Source organism: Callorhinchus milii, unplaced genomic scaffold (genome assembly GCF_018977255.1).
Source record: "Callorhinchus milii isolate IMCB2004 unplaced genomic scaffold, IMCB_Cmil_1.0 Scaffold6, whole genome shotgun sequence".
Lineage (NCBI taxonomy): Eukaryota > Metazoa > Chordata > Chondrichthyes > Chimaeriformes > Callorhinchidae > Callorhinchus > Callorhinchus milii.
The window spans coordinates 7,726,809-7,741,673 of NW_024704747.1; the positions used below are offsets into that span (position 1 = coordinate 7,726,809).

General features: G+C 40.6%; 1 protein-coding gene across 1 annotated transcript in view; it reads right to left on the reverse strand.

Moving 5' to 3' along the window:
• Positions 1-8,465: 8,465 nt before the first annotated feature.
• The window catches only part of hnmt (histamine N-methyltransferase), a 30,757-nt gene continuing 24,357 nt past the window's right edge, over positions 8,466-14,865 (reverse strand). Inside the window, exons 7-8 of the mRNA XM_042336208.1 lie at positions 14,538-14,631; positions 8,466-8,809 (exon numbers count right to left, since the gene is read on the reverse strand). Coding sequence (XP_042192142.1) covers positions 8,466-8,809; positions 14,538-14,631 — 438 coding nt within the window. The remainder of the gene's footprint in view (positions 8,810-14,537; positions 14,632-14,865) is intronic.

The window sequence follows — 14,865 nt, forward strand, 5'->3', positions numbered from 1 at the left end:
GTCACACCTCAAACTGTCAAACCAAACATCTCGGCTCTACGTTATCACTAGAAGAAAATGTTACGAATTGTGGGTATGAAGTTTATGGAGGCTTCAGCACTCATGACCTCCCCCATATAAAAGTACATTGGAAGATGAGCCGATTCAAGGCTGCCCTTAATAACTGCCATCAAGAACCATCTTCACCTCCGCCACTGACATTTTGGACATTTATGTACATGACAAAGCACCAGTTGAGAAGGCAGCACCATCTTTCTACTATCGGCGTTTTCTCTTCTTTTGTGCAACGTATGCTTTCAATGGCCTCTAAACTTTACCCACCCAGAGAATAAAAGCAATGCTTCATTAAAATGCTTGCTTCATGTCAACCAGCAATTGATCAGGTGACTATCACACTATAACATATTGTAGGAGGCCTCATAACAATCATTCTTATAACCAGTAATAAACATTCTCCATCTGGGATAGCAGTATAAACCATCTTCAAACGCTGATAGCCAGCATACACCACTCTCTCCATCTGATACCAAAACATGCCATTCCATACCCTACCTCGGACACAAATTCCCTACCCCATAGACCCTGATACCAATGTTCATACAGACCATTTTCCATCTCAAGCATAGCACACAAAGCTAGTCTATGAAAAGTAGAATTCTTATGGAAAACCGAAGCACTGAGTAAACTAACCTGCACACCAGATCTCAATATAATGCATTAATTTGTTTGGCATTTAACACAAATATAAGCATTTAAGAGACAGCTAGAACAGCCATTCCGTCTAAATGAATAATTCTGTTTTAAATTCTCAGGACGTCTGAAGTGGACTTTCCAAACTGGGACTGATGCACAGACAACAAACAGAGAAATTATTTATTAACGATTATGTAAGAATCCCCATTCTTATTTCCTTCCATGAAGTACTCCGTGATTTTCAGGTCAGAGGGAAATTCATAGCACTGGGACTTGAGTCATATTTCGTCTAGTATTTCGTGGAAGGAAAAGAACGGGATCCAAATGTTTTTCATAGTGAATTCCATTCACCTTTGCCTCTTAAAAGCAAGTTCAAAAATATCTATAGAAATGTTTAATTAATTTTATTAGAATATCGTTAGTAGATCCAAAACATTTAGATTAAGTAAAATTTCACTGGTAGAATTGCTGTATTTCATTAAGCATATTTTTTCATCTTTTTATTTAAAATGAGAAACTGAGTTGGGGTCCATCTCATTATATCACAATCAAACATCTTTACAAATAAATTACTACGTATCTGTACCAATAATTCCTGATATCCTTCACTGACCGAGACTTGCTTAGAAACAGAGTAAACTATTCTTAATTAACAGGAAAGTCTGCAGCAAATCTCAGCTGAATATTCTACATGAGAATAACTTGGTTTAAAGTTCATTACTGTACATAATTAATGACCTTTTGACATAAAATGCTGAAACTGGGTTTGAATTCTAAACACGGAGGTAGAAAGACATAAAGGGACTCTTATCTTAGATCTTAGCAGAAACAGGAAAATTATTTTGGTTTAGGCTTGGAATCCACATGGCATTAATTTACTTCTCAAGCAATAATTAATATTAAATAACCCTGTGTAAATGAAATGCTTTCAAAAAGCTAACATTCAATTGATGCTGATATTACCTACAGACCTCCAAGTAAAATATTTGTCCACAGATATCCAGCCACTACTTTGAATAGCAATTATTTATGAAGTAATACATTGAGTCCACTCCCAGAATAATTCCAGTGTGAAGGATGCTATATAAATGCAAGTTGTTGTGGTTGTTTTTTGTAATATACCCAATGAACTTACACAAGGATAATGAAACGGCTTATTTTCAAAAGCCTCTTGTGCAAGAATTTGGATCAAAACTTCTAAAGTGAATGTTTCCACTGCAAAATACAAAATCTAATAAGAGCCAGTAAAAAACACAGTAATGAGGTTACATGCTTCATTTCTTGTAAACCCTACTACAAATTTGGCAAAGAAGTTTGATGATCTACTGTCTCTATTTAATTATCCAATCAGATATATGATGTTCTTAATTAGTCAGCTAATTCATTTTCTTCTGAACAACATTACTGTTGTGCAGAATCTCCACTCTGTCTTTTATAGTCCAAAGCCAATGCCCATTTTTAATTTATTTCAAGCATTTAAGAGAAACCATATTTGCATATTATCACACAAATTTCTAAATAAAAGGAAAAAAATCTAGATTTTGAAGTGAAATATTATTGCCTACAATTGAACATATATTAAAATGTTAATTCAGCAAATATTATGCAAATATTGGGAATTAAAACTTTTAGTCTACTTCATTTTAAAAGTTGCAAAAACTCATAAAACAATAAACCTTACAGGATAGTTTGTCCCTTCATCTGAAACCTTCATTAGTGTTAAACAAAATCTATTTACCTAGCAGTAAGTAGGAACCCGGTTGTTACTCGATTGGCATTTCGCTTTTTTGGAGATAATAATTCCTTAAAAAAATGAATTATAATAAATTGGTCACTTCAATCCACGACTGTTTATGTGTGCAATTGGCTGCCGCATTTCGCCCACAAAATTTACAATCAATTCACTTTACATTATATTCTGTGAAGCGCTTTGAGACGTCTCGAAGATGTGATAAGGCGCTATGTCAAATGTAAGGTTTATTATTATTATTATCTCTGTACTCTGAATAGCTATATGTATATAATCCCAGCAGAGGTTCTTTGTGACTTCCCTTTTCTGGTTTTGTTTTGAAACAGTGTTAATTCAGGCTAATTTCTATGCTGCATAAATCGGATTGAATCATGATAGCACACAATTCCCTCTCAAAAACCTTGGGCCCCGCCACCTTGCATTCAAGCTCAACAGGGAACTTTTTGGAGAGAGCAATGGCTATCAATGTATCTCAGCACAAATTTCCAGAAAGTAAAGGGAGAAAAAACATAACAAATCACAAATCAACAAATTTGCATGAAACTTATTCTGTGGAATGTAGGTTTAAGTTTTCCTAGGATTCACAAAAGGATTTGTATAATACGCAACCCTATTTCTCAAATTCTAGAGGTCAACGTGTATATGATGAAAACACTTATTTTTAACATTGAACAAATTGCGCAACCTCCCTGAACCACTTCCTATCTCCAAGACATTGAGAGTGGAGCTTCCTCCCTTCCCAATACTGTAAAATAAAAAGTTAGCACTTTAAGTTTTAGGTCACATCAGTAAAGCGAATGTAACCAAAGGGTTTTGTTTTATTTTGCTTAATAATGAAAGCAAATCCCTTTTGTATTTCTTATGCTTTAACACTGTGGCAGAGATAAAGAAAGCACATAATGCTGTTAATGTAAATATATTAAACAACAACAACAAGATTACATTTGTATAGAGCTTTCCATGTCGGGAGGACGTTCTAAGGCGCTGATTATTAAATGATCTTCGGAATACAGCTACAGTATATATGAATTTCCATTCATTGCTGAAATGATTTGTGATAACTTCCAAGTTTAAACTATGTGGCTCAACTTAGGGTTAATGAGGTAGAATGAGGTTGTAGAAGAAGCTAATAAATTAATGGAAAATAAGATTACACACTGGTTTCCAAAGATTTGTGAATTATAATAATAATCCTTGCATTTAATATAGCACCTCATGATGCCTTTGAGCCATCTCAAAGCACTTCACAGAATATACTGTAAAGTGAATTGACTGTATACTTTGTGGGCGAAACACGGCAGCCAATTGCACACAGCAATGTCCCGCAAACAGTCGTGGATTGAGTGTCCAAATTATAATTTTTTTTTGAAGGGATTATTAACCCCAGAAAGAGACCTGCTAACCGACGAACAACTGGGTTTCTACTTACTGCTTGGTAAACAGAGACATGTGTAGTTAGGAAAATTGCCTAAGGTTTTACTTTGCCTGGGAATTGAACCTAGGAACCCAGGTACTCTCGCTTGCGAGTGCTCTAACCAATATGCTACAGGACTCCATAATCTGAATAATCTGTTTCATAGTTCCATTATAAATTACACTGCTATATGACTGGTACAACAATAAAAAAATCATGTAGCAATCAAATTGGAAACAAATATATTCAGAGTGTATTTTAATCAAATATCAACGACAAATTAAATTCGTATAGTGCCTTTCCCGTTAAATACTGTATGAGATACAGCTCCAAAACACCTTGTTAAACGAGATTACTCTGTAGTACAGCAGTATACATCTAAATATTGATTTGCGGTTAGAGCAAAGCATTTTATTAATAACTAAGTTTATGTTTCTATCAGTGAAATGGCTGAATTGGATGGGTGCATGGATTTCTTCGAGTACCTAAATAGGAATTTCAAATACAGACATACTTGTTGATTAGGGGAATATTTATGAAGAGCCCAAACTGATTGCAGTCTGTGGACAGTGATTTTATCGAAGATTCCATCTCATCTTTCCTGCTGTTAGAAAGAGCAAATACTCAACTATCTGTGAATGGTAGATTCCCTGTTTAACATTAGTCTCCTACAATCAAACTCTCTCTACCTTTGGTTGTTTCTCTTCCTCATAGGGTGTAGTACTCTATAAATTTATAAAACAGTGGGAGTACCTGCAAGCAATTAGGGAGAAAGTCCACTTGGGTCTAACTATTTATTCATCATAGTAGAGCATCAAGAATTTGGAAAACAGCCTTGATTTTGAATTCATTTCTCCATAAGTTCTTTCAATAAAGATACACAGAACTCTGAAGTCAAAGTGTAGACCAAATTAACCTCTTGAATTTCTTATTTAAATGTGAAGAAATCCTGTTTAAGAAATATCACAAAACATACTATGTATTATTATTAATTAAACAGTAGAATCCGCTTTAGTACCAGAGGGAAGGTAACTGGGATGAAATGCCTGGCCCTGATTCATTTGTATTCTTACCAGTTTTAAATATGCCTGTTAATTCAGACAAAAATATGGTTAATTCAGGCAAAATGCCTGGTTGTTGCTGAATGTTCTCACTCAGCCTTCTGTGTCACACGTGGCTCCATTCAGCCATGAGTAGCTCCAGGTTGGAGATAGGAGGAGACACATTGTAATTGACAGCAGACTCCAGCCATTCACAAGCGCCTGGGGTAAGGACCGATTAGCGGCGCTTCTGAGATGTTTGATACCTTCTCTTCCAATGGGAATGGCTATGGGAGGGAAGAGGCGCTCAGCAGAGGAGTATCTGCTGTTTGGGAAGAGAAAGGAGTCCTGTAGCTCATTGGTTAGAGCACTCGCCTCGCACATCGAGAGGGCCTGAGTTTGATTCTGGGCAGGTCAAAACATTAGGTAATTTTCATTACTCCACACCCCTCTGTTCATCTATCAGTAAATAGGAACCCGGTTGTTAGTCGATTTACAGATCGCTTTTGTGGGGGTAATAATCTCTTCAAACAAAAGTAATAATTTGGTCATTCAATCCACAAATGTTTGTGGGAAACTGCTGTGCACAATTGGCTGCTGTATTTCGCCCACAAAATATAGTCCATTCACTTTACAGTATATTCTGTGAAGCAATTTGAGGTGTCTCGAAAATGTAATAAGGTGCTATATCCAATACAAGGAATAAAGGTAAGAACTTTGGTTACTGGTAGCCAGATAAATGGGACAAAACTCCCTAACCCGCTATGTCCGGCTGAAGCGGATTCTACTGTATATAGATCAATAAATAAATGCAAACTTATATTAGAATATTTCTTTTTTCCATTCTCCCATTTTACTTTGGTAGACACGAGTTATGATTCTGTTCCACAATATATATATATTTCAAACTCCTTGCCATAGCATGTGATCCGCTTAAAGCTGAAGGATGTATGAGGAAATTGCATTTTAATTATTTATGGTATTTTTAGAAAAAACTGAAAATTGCTTGTGCAGAAACTGATGTATTTTTTGGTATTGGATTACGTTTCAACAAACCAACCATAGCATTTTATAGTATTTTCTTCAAGTGGATGATCAGGAACATTAAGAAAAACACAACTGAACAGTAAAAGGCTCTTTTCCAAATGCAAGGACTGTTATTATTTTAGTATTATATATCAGCCTGGCACAGTGGTAGCACTCTCGCATCTGAGCCAGAAGGTGGAGTCCTGTAGCTCAGTGGTTAGAGCACTCGCCTTGCAAGTGAGACACCTGGGTTCAATTCCAATCAGGGCGAAACCTTGGGCAAGTTTCCTTACTCCACACACCTAATAATAATCCCTCCAAAATAAAACAATAATAAATTGGTCATTTTCAATCCACGACTGTTTGTGGGACACTGCTGTGCGCAATTGGCTGCCGCGTTTCGCCCACAAATATACAGTCAATTCACTTTACAGTCTATTCTGTGAAGCGCTTTGAGACGTCACAACGTGAAAAGCACTATATCAAATGCAAGGATTATTATACATTATGGGTTCAAGCCCCACAGCGGGACTTGGAATAGTTTAAACTGACACTCCAATGCAGTGCTGGGAGTGTGCTGCATTGTTGGAGGTGCTAGCCTTCGGATGAAACATCAAACTGAGATCCTAAATGCCTGTTCAAGTGGACGGTAAAGATCCCACGGCACTCTTCAAAAAGAGAAAGGAGTTTCTCCCAGTTTCCTGGCCAGTTGGTCACTCACTCCATGGCTGTTTGTGGGACATTGCTGCGAGCAAACTGGCTGCGCACTTGCCCACAAACTACACAGTCAAAACCAATTACAGTGTACCCGGTGAAGTGATTTGAGACGTCTCAATGATGTGCTGAGGCTCTATATCAAATGCAAGGATTATTATTATTATTCATCAGTGTTGACCACATTTTCAGTGGATGTTTGGACACCAAGTTAATCAAACTCACAAAGACAATTGTAGAGTTAATAATTTTATGTGGCAGCATTTATGATACAGAAAGGTAAAATTACTAATTTGGAGAACTGAATAGCGGTGGCTTCTTTGTATCTGGTACCTTCTGGTCTTCTGGCTTTCCCGGGTCTGTCCTGACTTCAGCCTAGTTAGTGTTCAATACTTATACGCTTGAATAAGCAAGTTTTCACAATCTTTCCTTCAACTCTAAATACAAGACCATCTAGTTTGTCTCACAGATATATTTCCTTGATTTACTCCTCATCTAACAAAGACCACAAAGATAAGGACTATAAGGCCACCTAATTAACACACATTGAGACCACTTCTTCGTCTTACTTCTCACATAAGGATTAACACATCTTTATATCATATTTTCCAGACAAAGCAAGGACATTAGATTAGGAAAACACAAACCCTACAAAAATTATAGTACAATCATCAGCAAAATTTAAAGATACAGTAGTATAAATGTTCAGTAATTTTCCATTATGGGCAAAATGAATTGAAATACAACAACCCGCCCTTAATGCATCATAAATCTAATAATCCCTCCAAAATCAAAAACAATAATAAATTGCTAATTTTCAATCTACGACTGTTTGTGGGACATTGCTGTGCGCAATTGGCTGCCGCGTTCGCCCACAAATATACAGTCAATTCACTTTACAGTGTGTTCTGTGAAGCGCTTTGGGATGTCCTCCCAACGTGAAAAGCACTATATCAAATGCAAGGATTATTATTATTATAAATCTAGGTCAAGCACCAATTCATGTTAAAACTCACCAATGATGCTTCAGTCCCACCTCCCCTTGATACCCTGTTTACTCAACAACAACAACAACTTGCATTTATATAATGTCCCTCAGGCAGGGTAGCTTCCCAGAGCACTTAGCAGTGGCAGAGCACAACGCCGAGCCGGGGGGAGGGGGAGGTGACCGTAGGCACAGTCGAACAGGAAGGTCTTCAGACACAATCTGAAGATGGAGAAGAAGGGGCAAGGCGAAGGGATACAGGAAAAGTGTTGCAGAGTTTCGGAGCGTATTGGCTGAAAGCGAGCCACTAATGGAGAGCCGTAGCGATATGCAGAAGGCCAGAGCCAGTCGAGTGGAGGCAGTGGGTTGTGGATTGGGGGGTAAGCAGGTCAGAGAGGTAGGGAGGTGCCAAGGCATGAAGGGATTTGAAAACAAGTGTGAGGATCTTGAAATCAATCTGTTCAGTGATGGGGAGCCAGTGGAACCTGGCTTGAACTGGTGTGATGGGGTACGGAGTTTAGTAAGGATGAATATGCGGGCAGCGGAGTTCTTGGATCAGCTGGATCCTGTGCGTGTTGGAACTGGGGAGACCAGCAAAGATTTCATTACATGGTCCAAATATAATACATAAACATAATTTGTATAAAGATTAAAATTCCCAGTGTTACAAGCAAAGCTTTAAATCCAAGTTCCCTATAAATATTACTGTAATATAAAAAATCGTCTACTGGACTCAGAAGTTTAGCTTTAGCCTTATGTATTATTAAAACTAAATGTTCTGGTTTTCTCTCCATCAGAGATTAGGATTTAGGAGAGGGAGATAGGAATAGGAGGTGGGGATGCTCATGTGAATAGGGTGGTCCGTTTCCATGCTGTAACATTCTCTGTAATTATGTGATTCTTGAAGTCATTTTTATAATCTCTAAATGCTTTCAATTGTAAAATGAAGAGTTCCAGAATAATAACAGTTTTACTGAAATCTTTTACATCTGTCAGGAATTCCAGCAGCAGCTCCCCATTCTCATTTCCTTCCATGAAGCACTCTGTGATGTCCAGGTCACCGAAAAATTCATAGCACTGATACTTGACTCTCATTTCATCCAGTAGATTGGGGATGAAAAGGAGCTGATCATAACCAGGTAAACGGGATTTAAATGTTTTCTTCAGTGAATTCCATCCACCTTTCCCTGTCAAAAGTAATTTCAAAAATAGTTACAGAAATGTTTAATTAATTTCAGTGAAATATTGCTAGTCATCCCAAAACATTTACATTAATGGCAGAATTCTAAAATCAAAATTACATTTTCACTAGGCCAGGGAAGGATGTTGCTTTAGTCTACATAAGTTAATGCTTTCAAACAAAGCATATGTCTACTTTGACTACAAAGTGCAGCTCAGTGGTTAGAGCACTCGCTTTGCAAACGAGAGGACCTGGGTTCAAATTGCGGGCAGGGCAAAATGTTGGGCAAGTTTCCTTACTCCACACACCTCTATTTACCTAACAGTAAATAGGAACCCGGTTGTTAGCTGATTGGCAGATCACTTTCCCAGGGTTAAGTCCATCTCACTGTATCACCATCAAACAAGCTTTACAATACATTACTGTGTATCTGTACCAATAGTTCCTAATATCCTTCACTGACTGAGACTTGCTTAGAAACAGAGTAACCTGTTCTTAATTAACAGGAATATCTACAGCGCTTCTTAAGCTGAATATTCTACATGAGATTAACTTGGTTTAAATTGATCACTGTACGTAATTAACATCCTTTTGACATTAAATGCTGAAACTGGGTTTCAATTCAAAATACAAGCTAGAAAGAAACAATGGGATTATTATGTTAGATCTTAGAAATCAAAAATATTATTTTGGATTAGACTTGTAAACCCACAAGGCTTTCAGTTTGAAGCATTATGAGCAAATCGGTCCCTCCATATAAGAATGATGCATATATACAATTGATAAATGTTGCCAGTATGAAGCATATAATTGTAATTACTTTATTGCTGTAGATTGATGGAATTGGGTTTAGTTGTCTAGTATACTGTTGTATTAATATGTATTGTGTCCTCTACCGCACCAGGCTCCATGACCCCATCACCCGCACACTTGCCCAGCTCTACTGGCTCCCTATCCCTCAGAGGGTAAAGTTCAAAATCCTCGACCTTACCTGCAAGGCCCTCCACAGCCTTGCAACTTCTTACCTCTGAGACCTGCTAACTCTATATCAACCTGTCCACTCCCTCCACTCAGCAGGCTGTGGCCTTCTCCATGTCCCCCGCTAGGTCCGCCCCACCATTGGCCAAGGCTTTGCCTCACTACCCCCCCCTTGCATTCCTTCAAGACATATCTCAAGACCCTCCTCTTCGACCGCACCTTCGTCCACCCTCGTACCCTCGCTGATCCCAACCCCACACCTGCTTGGGTCCAAATTCCTGACTGTCCAGCGCCTTGGGATGTCTTCCCAACGTGAAAGATGCTACACAAATGTAATTTTGTATTGTATTGTATTTTGCCTGTAATGGAAATTACTAGATATTTGCAGTATTATATCTTTAAGTGAAATTTTGTTAATGATTGTACTTTGTTACTTTTATAACCTTGATGGGAATGCATGCTTTCTGCTTTATCTCTATCTGATGTCTTTGTTTGCTAGGCTGTTGAGTGGATTGTCCTGATAAGCTTGTGACATTTCCCTTTCCTTAAACAGATGTGGACTCCTAGCTGTTTTGGTAGTCATTTCTAAATCAAATCAAAGCATACTCTTATTATAATTTTTTACAATTTGACTCAAACTGAAATGAATCAACACAAACTGTGGGATGGAACTGCATCACTGCGGCAAAGTTCAAAAGAAATCCAAATTCATTCTTCAACAAGCAAGTTTCAAATATCAACTGAAGTTCCAATTCATAGCTGTAAGCGTCAAGACTCTTTATCACTTGAGTATTAAATAGTATTTATTCTTTTTAGGGAATAGTTTAATTTAAAAAAAATATTTGAACCGAGAAGCAATACTTGAACTATCTTACTGCCTGCACCCTGCCCGCCTTCTACAAATGGACTACATAAGACAGTCATTATAGGCACACACAAATAATAATAATAATAAAAATACCAAGCACATGCTATGGAACACAGTCTTCAGTGTTTTTAATGGGATTTTGTGTTACATCTGAAGAGTTCATTTCAGGGGACAAGAGGTTGAATGCATTATTGCTACAAATCTGCAAAGAGAAACTCAAGGAGGAATGAAGGGCTTGTATCTTCATATAGCTTTGGTTGAGGCATATATATTATTACATTATTTCAGAGTAATGAGACCTAAGAGGAATATTAAAAAGGAGCACAGTGCACAAACTAGTACAAATACTCAGAGCTGACCCCGAGCCAGGGGGTCAACCTGCAGTTGCTAAAAGCAGTATCATTATTACTTAAGTGAAAATGACTGTTCTCATTGTATTATATCTTCATATATATACTAATAAAATATATATATACTAATAAAACGACAATGTCTGTCTGTGCTTCAAGAAGGATCTCAATTACCGATTGACGTAGACAGGATTTAAACTTCACCGGAAATGTCCTGCATCTGTGAGTGACATGGGCTTATTTGTTTTCAGGTATCTCCTAATGTTATTTTCAGTTTTTTTTGTTGCTCCAGTTACACCTGGTGGCCACCGAGTTAAAGTGGCGCTTGTGCACCATAGAGCAAGTACGTATGTACGCGCGCACTGCGGTTACATGTGGTGGCCAGGCCGGCTGACCATGGCGCTGTGGCATCCTGCGTCCCACAGCATGCACGTAGCCAAGTGGTGGGAACAAAATAAAGAACACAGATGAAGCTAAGTCGCGGCAACAACAACAAAATTACATTTTTAAAGCTCCAAGTCCCACTGAGTCCTCCCACAGGAGTCCTCCCAGTTGAGTGTTAATAAAGATGAAATGTCTGTCCTTGTGTCAATCTACATTCCGCATTGGATGCTTTGGTTGCAAACGTAGCTGCAACGGGTACACCTAGCTCCATAAAAAGTAAAGGAGACTGTCTGGTGAATAGACAGATAGGATAGGTGAATAAGCGAGCTAGCAAGCAGCAAAGGGGGAAGATTACAAGGAAATTTCTTTTGCACAGGTTCATTGGGTTTTTAGGGGGGTGGGAACTGAACCGGTCGACAAGGATGACATCGGACAGGAAAGGGACCAGAAGGTGGAGATAGGAGATGAGGAGAGAGTTGGGGTTGGGATCGAGGGAGCAGGTGGTGGGTTTGAGTTTGCGGACAGTCATAGTGAGGGAGGAGGAAGAGATGGGGTCAAAGGAGTATGGGGGGGAATCGGTGAGGCATGGGAAGGCGGACGGAGGAGACAATTTGTGGTGGAAAAGAGAAGCCTGGGGTTGTCCTTTGCCTCCAAGATAACCTTAGAGTAGAAGGAGGATTTGGCGGAGGCAAGAGCTGTCGATGGACCGTTAGTTTGGATTTGGTCCAGTGGCAGCTTGCACTTGTGCCTTGAGGGAACGGAGATAGCCATGAAGGAACAGATGGAGATTTACTGGCGTATGAAGCCAGTTCCGGAGGTGAGGGGGGCAAAGGAGTCTAGAATGGAGGAGAGGGAGTTGTGGAGAAAAGAGAGCAAGGAGGGGAGATCGGTCAGTGAGAGCCAGAGGGATAGGAGTTCAGATGATTCCAGAGCAGTGGAGAGGTAGGAAACTTTTTTCCACAGACAGTATGCGATGGTAGAGGGTTGAGAAGAGGGAAGGGGTACGGAAGTGTTGAGGGAGACAAAGTGGTAGTCCGAAATTAGGAGGAGTTCAGAGCAGAGGGAGAGAGAAGATAGGACGGTGGAGATGTCCAAGACGAAGGTGGGAGAAGGCTTGGGGGGACAGTAAACAAGGATGATTTTGAGTGAGCGAAGATGACTGTTGTACCAGGGGGAGCAGGTGGATTTTGAAACAGCAGGTGGACTCAGGGAAGCCAGGTAATCAAAGATTATGGAGAGACAGTCATTCAAAAGCTTGATGGCTGCATCAGGATCACTGCGGGAGGAAGGCCAGACGGAAAGGAGGTCCGAGGAAGAGAGGGCATTTGTGAGGGACTCAAGGGGAAACTTTTTCCAGGGGCAGAAAAGGATGGTGGAGGGCTTGGAAAATGGGAGGGGAATGTGAGAGGAGAGGGAGATGAAGAAGTGGTCTGAGATGGCCTTGTTCATGTCAGAAATGTCAAGGCCATGTGTGATGAAGTAGTCAAGGGGGCAGTCAGGGTTGTGGGTTAACGAGTTGAAGTGGAGGGTGAGGCTTAGGGGGTAAGGAGGACAATGAGATCCGAGGAGGTGGGGCAAGGGGAGTTAAGGTGGAGGTTGAAATCACCCATTATGAGCAGGTGTTCAGGGCAGAGGGACAGGGATGAGAGGACAGAGGAGATATCAGTGAGGAAGAGCCAGGAGGATTAGGGGATGGTAAACTAGGATAATTTTGAGGGAGAGAGAGAAGGGATGGTAGAGGATGAGCTACTCATAGGAGGAGAAGCAGCCAGAGGAATAGGGGGATAGACTAAGGGAAGCTTGGGAGATGAGGGCCACCCCACCGCCATGTTGGTTGGGGCGGGGGGGGGGGGGTGTGATGAAAAATGTAGCCAGGTGGGGAGGCTTCAACAAGGGAGATGGTGTCACCAGAAAAGACCCAGGTTTCCATAAACCCAAGAATATCAATGTGCTCATCCAGGATGAGGTCATGGATAGTAAGGGCTTTATTGGAGAGGGAGTGGACGTTTTGGAAGGAAATGCGAACAGGTTCGCTGGTGGGGGGAATGGAGGAGGGAGTGATGTAGGAAGGATTTAGAATCGTGGGGGAGAAATGACCGCAGAGGAGGGGGGGAAAGTTGGAGAGGGTATGGATGAGGGAGGGGGAAGGGGTGTTTGCCTTTCGGAGGCGGTTGGTGCGGAGAGAGTGAGCGATGGGACAGTTGGGGTGACTACTCTGAGACAACTAATGTTGGGAGTCATGAGGGGCCTGGCGGAAGATGCTCAGGCTGGAGAGCAGGGAGGTAATAGTGGGTTCCAGGAGAGAGAGAAGGCGAGGAGGGTAGTGGGAGAGAAAGACAGAGTGGGGGTAGTGGAGTATGAACATTTTCAGAGGGAGTGGCTCAGGGCAGCACCCAAAGCGCAACATCAGCCCCCGGGCTATGGGAGAAAGCACAGGGGTGGTGGGGGGAGAAAAGGGAGGTGGATCATAGCTTAGGTACCAGAGACAGGGAGGGAAAGCGATAATGGACAGGAAGGGAAAGGAGGGATAACAAGGTACCAGAAGAGATTCGGCCATTGTTCAAGCGGGGTATTTAGAAATGGCGTGTCCGCCCCCGAATCACTAACCACCTCTCATTCTTCCAATTTGTTCATCCACCCGTGGCCTCGGTGGTCTCTCACTCCCGCATGATCTTGGTGGTCACTTGCATCCCATGGTTCAAGCGGGAGATTTGAAATTCCGTCTCCATGCATGGACCCGCAAATGGCCCTGCTCCGCCCGCGCCCCACCTAGCCCCGCTTTTTTCGACCGAGCCTTCAACCCTCGCACCGATCACTGCCCGCTTGTTCACCCGTGGCCCCAGCACTCGTTGCTCACGTCTGCTCCCAGTGCTCACTGCTCGTGCCATAACAAGACTGCAATAGCCAGTTTCACTGCATATGCAGGCAAATGGGCTGCCTCTGAGCATGCAAATGGGGTTCACATCTCAACCACATTAAAACTGATTCAGCAATGAAGAAACTTGAAGCTGTACTATATATGATGGTCGAGCTGGCTCACACTGGGTTAGACAGAAACACAGAACGAATGAGGAAACTAATCAATTTGAATTTCGTTGAATTTCTATAATATCCTTAGACATTAATAACATCAGAGACACTAAAGTTTCACCTACTTGAATTCATTATAATTAAGAGTTTGCCATTGGTGTCCAGGAGGCTTCTGAAGAATTTGATTGTAGCAGCCACATTTGCTACATAGTACAGCATCTAGATAAAGAAAAACACATGAGCGTACTCCTAACTATAACTCCTAGCTTCAGTCACTGTTCTCACCTTTAGTCAGTTTGTACCAATTAGACAATCAATATTTAATTGAAACATTTATTAAGTGTTGTTCAAACTTTTGCTACACTTTGTATCACTGGGCTAAGAGCTTGTTCAGAGCAGCAGAAATATTGTGACCTGATTTTTCTTAATTGTTTTCCCAACATTGTTTTCTTA